Source organism: Pholcus phalangioides, unplaced genomic scaffold (genome assembly GCF_987345545.1).
Source record: "Pholcus phalangioides strain wild (caught in Gottingen) unplaced genomic scaffold, Ppha-v1.0 ptg000030l_1, whole genome shotgun sequence".
NCBI classification, from domain to species: Eukaryota; Metazoa; Arthropoda; class Arachnida; order Araneae; family Pholcidae; genus Pholcus; species Pholcus phalangioides.
This window is the reverse complement of record NW_028301620.1, coordinates 917,334-924,468: the sequence shown is the minus strand read 5'-3', so window position 1 is coordinate 924,468 and position 7,135 is coordinate 917,334. Positions and strand designations below refer to the sequence as shown.

Below are 7,135 nucleotides of genomic sequence, written 5' to 3'. Positions count from 1 at the left end.
TTTTATACTATTGGGAATGTACATAAACACTACTATGAAGGTAATACACATTAGAAACAAATATCACCATGAGCTCATAATACAAATATTCAAGGTTACAAAATACACTATCATACTATAAAAGTGCGGCGGAAATAATCAAACACAGCTTCCGTTCACAGTGCTGGGTGGCAGCGATCATATTTGAATTACCCACGCATATTTACATAATATAAATTTCCATTTTTATATAATTGTTGATACACATAAACATTACTATGCACGACACATATATTGGAAACAAATGCAATAATGAGTTCATACAAATATTCAAGGTTACTAAACCGCCATCATACTATGAAATTGTATATACAAAAACATTCATAAATTATACAGGGTGTATTACTTCAAGCATTGCCATTTTTCTTCAAGTTCATCTCGGCATAATATAAATAGCCTATTGATTTCATACATCTTGCCGAGAAAAAATCATCATCTATTCCTCTGAGGAATTTCTAATGAATTGGTGCATGCAGGAAAGTGCTATGCATGTGTTATGTATCCAACGCAATGGGAGAATATTTCGGGAGCACATGCTATTTGTTTGATAATTTCCGCCATTGGTCTTCAAAATTCGGCAGTTCGAAAACAGTGTGCAAGCCTTTCACTACTTATAAACTACAGTTCGTCCACGTGGCATATGGCTTTTATTGCCATCTGCAGAAGTTTGTAGTCATCTTTTCATAGAGGAAAATGTCTATTTTTACATTGGAATTTGATTTTGTTTTCATTTAGAAAGCACTGATATATAAGTTGAATACATTATTTTTCTTTCAACCTCTCAGCGGAAAAAAAACCCCGACGGAAACAGGCAGAGAGAGAGAGAGAGAGAGAGCAGTATTTCATCTGCGCCAAGAAAGATTATAACATATAGAGATATACACCGAGATTTTTGTAACATATACAGTGGAACTTCGGTTAACAAGCTTAATTCGTTCCACCAACGTGCTCGTTATTCGAATCAAACTTACCCGTAGGTAATAATAGAAACTCGGATAATTCGTTCCACAATTATTCCCATAAAAATGGCTAATAAAAACGGTGTTCAATCAATAATACAACACAATAATAATACGATAAATAATACAACAAAATATATATGATATACATAACGCCATAAATAAACATACAATACGATAATGTTTACAAATTAACATTAAACGATGAGAGAGAGCGGAGGACTATCGTTTAGGAAGATTTACAGACTTACTGTTGTCTGCAGACATTTTTTTATGACATTGAAAAAGAACCTTATCCATTCATATTTGCTTTTGCCTCCTTTTTAGGATTTCTGGGAAATGGTAAATTGCAATGGTTTTGTTGCTCCGATTTATTGCTCGCACACTTCTACAGCTTTATTTGGGTGGTTCTTTTCTGCAGAGTTTTACGCAGATTCCCACATATTTTACACATCAACTCTCCTAGGTATTTTTCACCACTAGTTCGTGAATGCCATCCTCATGCACCTTCAGTCCATGGTCCCCCTTCCCCAAGCACGCAATCTCTTTGATAAGTAGTGGCTCTTGTTCATGAGCTAGCCCAGGCATCTTGAACCCGTCGCTCTCGAGCACCACGGTGCTCTCTGAATCTCTCGAGAGGTTGCCCACAAGGATCATGCGGGGGAGGGGCCTCTCTCCTGGAACTTGGCACTAAATCCACTATTATCATTGTCAGATGACAATACGCATATCCAAGCATATGCAGATGATTTGGCCATTGTCATTGCAGATTCCAATTTGAAAAACATCAATGACCGAGCAAAAGTATCACTCAACCGAATATATGACTGGCTTTCCACACATCAATTACAGATTGAATGGTCAAAAACATATTGCCTCTGGCCGAACAAGAAAAGAAAACTTCCCAAACTAATCGTGAATAATGAAAGAATCAAGCACGTCACGACACTTAAAATTTTTGGGGTATACCTTGACGAGAAATTGAATTTCGTCAAACATACTTCTGAGCTCTCACGTAATTCCGACAGCCTTCTGAATAATTTACATCGTCTTGCTGGCCCAAAATGGGGTATATGTCGGACATTCAGGAACATGCTATACAGGACAATCTTCACTAAAATCTTTTCGTATTGCTCTTCCGTTTGGTACAAACAGCCATCTGCCAGGTTCCAAAGGAAATTGCGTAGCATCCAACGGCTATTCCTTCTGTATATAACGGGTGCCTATAGAACCACAGCTTCGACAGTATTATCAGTGGCAACTGGGAATCCCCCCACCCCCCTGGATCTATTACTCGACTACGAAAGAGCAATAGCCTGCCTGCTGAGACTCCAACAAAATGTAACCTATAACGAACAAAAACTTACATATGAAACATCTGAGAAACCCTCTCACGGCTGGCAACACCACCCAGCAGTACAGGTTCGTCCATACCAAATATCTCTCTCTGGTCTTCCTATCGAAGGTAACAAAGAAGCAATATTCACCGATGGTTCCAAAATGGAAACCGGAACAGCAGCGAATGTGAAGATCATCAACACATCAATTATTCATACATGGAGATTACGCCTAAACGACAGCAATTCAGTATTTCAAGCTGAGCTGGTAGCAATACTGTATGCATTGTACTTCAGCAAAAAAACTTCAACGAAGATTACAATTTACACCGATAGTTTCACCAGTTTAAAAGCAATTTATGATGTGAAATCTAAACATCCCCTTGTGATATTCATTAGAAATCTACTCATCAACAATCCGAATCTCACGCTCTCATGGGTAAAATCCCACCAAAGAAACTTCGGAAATGAAGCTGCAGATCAAGCTGCCAAAACAGCAACACAGTTCGAAGAGCTCACTGATTACCCGCTACCAACATCATATGCAAAAAAATTACTTCAATCTGTTCGTAAGAACTCTTGGCAGCAGGAATGGTCTCGGACCAACACCTCTACGAACGTCACAGAAGTTATACCTGAGGTAAATCTTACAAACCTAGTGTGGCCCAGAGAGAAAACTATCTTTATCACAGAGCGCAGCCCACTACCAACCTACTTTAAGAGATTCCATATCACTGGAAATAAGCACTGCAACTGTGGAGAGATTGGGGATCTCCTTCACTACTTTACCAGCTCTCTGTCAGTACACAAATTCACCCCAAACTAAAAAACGTTTGGAAGAAACCAATCATCCGATCGCAAGTTCTGTCGATCCAAGCCAGAACCCTCATCAAGCTTCTCGAACAAAACTTACAATTCTGGCATAATAAACATCTTACACACCCATCTACAGCCGACGACTTCATATCTTCCTCGGAAATAGACATAGATTACTCCCCACCAATAACTCGCAGTAAATACAAATGCAAATACAACGCCAAAACAGGCAAAATGCCCAACGAGGTGGCTGATAAAAAGATGCCCATAAAAATATGGATGTCATATATTTCAAAAAAAAAAAACAGCACCCCAATTAAAAATGCAATTAACACAAATTATAAACAATATATACACATGATAAAATATTATACAACGCCCATAAAGAATACTTATGGTTGTCTTATTCTAAGAATGGATAGCTTTTCGATTTACCCCAACATGTTTATCGTATTCCTTTTTAAACGTGTCAATTGTGTTACAATTTACTACCTCCGGGGGTAAGCTATTCCATTTATTGACAACCCTATTCGAGAAAAATTCCCTGCGACACCATAACCTTGCATTGTCCCTCACCAATCGATACTGGTGTCCTCTTGTAAAAGCAGTCGATTGGCGGTGTACTAAAAGTTCATGGTCCATCCTATTCAATGTAAACATATTCAAAAAATGAAATCTCTCTTCCTAACTCAAGCCCTGTGTGCCAACAAGGGCACGCGTAGCTCTTCTCTTCACCCCTTCAACCAATTCTATGTCCCAGCTGCAGGTATGGTCTCCAAAACCTTACAGCATACAGTAAGAGCCGAAATAGCAACAATGATTGTTTAATATTGTACAGACGAGATATTAAAGATATATATATTGTATTTTTCTCCGAAACGTCCTCAGTATTTTTCGATGTATTCACATTTTTAACTGAAACAAATTACTTTTCTTACTTGTGCTGTAACTGCATATGACGTGGCCACAATGGTCATACCCTACTTTAACCTCTATAATTTTGTGTTTCGTACAATTTGTAACTGGATTGTTTTTCTATCTATTTTCATGTAAAAATTGTGTATTCTATGATGTTTGGAAAGCAACAGACTGGCGTATGTACTGATCTCCTTGTACCTCATTTTGTATCGCATCCGCAGATACACAACGACATCTTTTCTCAATGTAGATTTTTTTTTTCTTTTGATACTTTGGTCCTATCACATTTAAAGATATATTCGATGTATTCACATTGTTAACTGAAACCTACTTCTCACTTTTCTTACTTTGTGTAGTTTTGAAACTTTGCATGCGTATATATATATTCTTTGTATACTCCCTTGTAACTATGTATCTATGGATCTTGCGACCACACATTCTTTTTTCCCCTATAGTTACTCATGGACTAGGAAGTGCGTAACGCTTCCCCCAGCCGTTTGCGTTTTACAAATAATTTGTAACAAGATTGTTTTTTTTTATTATGTATTTTCATGTAAAAATTATGTATTGTATGATACTTGGAATGCAACGGTCTACCATTCATACTCTTCTCCTAGTCATTACATTTGTATCCATTCCGCATTTTTTTTTCAGTAGTGTCAGGTGTAATTTCATGTATAGCCAATTTTGCAAGAATACATTTCTTTTCTCCTGCCCTTGTTTTAAACTGTACGTGTATTTTTCGATACGCATTCAAAGACATATTGTATTTTTCTCCAAAACACCTTCAAAGACATATTGTATTTTTCTCCAAAACACCTTCAAAGACATATTGTATTTTTCTCCAAAACACCTTCAAAATATTCTCGATGTATTCACATTGTTAACAAACCCGTTTCTCACTTTTCTTCTTTGTGTAATTTTGAGACGATTCGCGTACATGTATTCCGCCCTGTAACTGTGCATCATGCGACCATTGTATTCATACCCCACACATTATTCTATTATTCTGATATACTGGGGAGTGCGTGGCGCTTCCTCCGGCTGTTCATATAGTTTGTAAGTGGATTGTTTTTTCATATATTTTCATGAAGAGGTGTAGTGTTGGATATTTGAGGTGCGGCGGACCTGCGTGTGGGTTCTTCCCATGTGTGACCGCTGATTTTCTGTTCCTTCCGCAGGTTGCATTTCGGCGTAGTTTCTTTTTTTGTACAGTATGTCACACACTTTTTCCCCCTTCCGGTGGTGCCAGGTGTAATTTCATGCATCCAAATTTTGTAAGCAATGTACATTTCTTCCCAGCAGCCCTTGCTTTTAACTGTACGCGTGTATTTTTCGATACGATACTCTGATTTTTCACACCATCTTGACTCTTCCTGCCCCTATCATACTCTTTTTACCCCGGCGGGTACGTATCGGTTAGAAATTCTTCGGAATATGGACTGGGTCGCCGTTTCGGTTAGTAAGTAAGTAAGGTGCTCTCTGAAGCATCCAGAGTTCCCGATGCTTGTGTTCAATTTTGTGCTCGCGAGCACTTGGTCAACGTTACAATCAAACATCTTGCGCAAATTGCACTCAAGAATTGAAAACAGCCTGATCACATGCATTCGTATTGTTACGAACTATCGACGATAGATGGCGCGATTCGTTCGATGGCTCTCAAAATGCCGAAATCAGCCGATACCGGTTTCGGTCTAAGCGCAGAGACATGCGATTGGCGGAGAACTGGCAGGGCGTGTAGAGAAACATCTAGAAAGTCCCGCCCCTCCATACGGTAGCGCCGCCGACTAGGAAACTGTGAAATAGAATTTTGGGGAATGTTCTATTTCTCGAAGTTTCTGTCGTGGTTATAAATACCGTGGCGCTCACAAGATGGCAGACTGAGAGAGACTAGATAGGCTCAAAAAGATTCAGTCAGTTGTGTTTAAACGCTGAGAGAAAGTTGTTAGCTCTCTGATTAGCCTGTAAATACGTGTAAATTGCTGTTCTGTAAATAAATCTGTGTTTGTCCGTCGAACCGCTTCTTGTTTTGCAACCTCGAAGTCTTGTGGAAAATTATCCGGAACAGTATATATGGTCAAACTTGCCTTAATGGTGCTCTCCTTTTGTTGATTGGTACAGGCAGTGCTTGCGACTGAGAAAAGGTTGAAGACCTCTGGTGTAGAATTTCAAAATAACATGCCACGTTAAGGGAAATTTCTTTCTGTGCGCAGCAAAAAAATCTCTATATACTATATATACATGGAACCATATTCATTCTTAGTTTCGTTCCCAGATACTAAACGTGCATATGTTGTAAACTTACTAATCGTGAAAAAAAAATGTCATTCTTAGTTACTTTCGTTCATAACACAAACGGGGGGGGGAGGGGGGGTGATACTAAACTTTTATCAGCCACAAAATATGCTTTTCAGAAAACAACTACACAATACAGTATGTATTGTACCGAGAAATATCATTTTACTGGAACCCTTTCCGCCACCTACCAAATAAAAAACACAACTGTTATGATTCAAACTGGGGACTGGTTTTTAATTAATGTATTGCATGAGAAAATCAATATAGTATTACACACACATCAATAAATATTTTATAAATAAAATATTAATGAAATTATTGAATTTGCTCCAAAAGTTTAAAGTTAGTTAATGTTTGTATGGAGTAAAATAATATTTATAACATTCGCAGAGTAAATGCCAGGAGCCAATTAATTCATCAGAAATAAAAGTATAAGAAACGATATAGGAATGCCCACCATACACGCCTTTGCTCAAAAGCTGGCTAATGATCTCTTCCAAACACTTGGAGTCAGAATACCAACATCTTATGGCCGTATTCACGGAGCGACTGTTAAACGGCCGGTCGAATAACATGCGGATGAATGCTATCGCGTATGTTAGAAAAAATCGGTATTCTCGGCTAACCAGTGAGCGGCTGTGACAAGGCCACGGCGTTTAACAAGTGATGATGATGATCTTGATGCTGATTCGTCAACATCGATCACGTGTTTATTCTTTTTTCCTCTGCTGCTACGAGTGTTTTTGAAAACAAGATGGAGGACGATCG

General features: G+C 38.4%; 1 protein-coding gene across 1 annotated transcript; it reads left to right on the top strand.

The window, feature by feature from the left end:
• Positions 1-2,090: 2,090 nt before the first annotated feature.
• Positions 2,091-3,161, top strand: LOC149067421 (uncharacterized). The gene has a single exon (XM_089252606.1). It carries the CDS (start codon positions 2,091-2,093, stop codon positions 3,159-3,161), a length of 1,071 nt encoding a protein of 356 aa, XP_089108732.1.
• The last annotated feature ends 3,974 nt before the right edge of the window (positions 3,162-7,135 follow it).

Coding starts and splice junctions, on each gene's coding strand:
- LOC149067421 (XM_089252606.1), top strand. CDS start 2,091: ATGCTATACAGGACAATCTTCACTAAAATCTTTTCGTATTGCTCTTCC.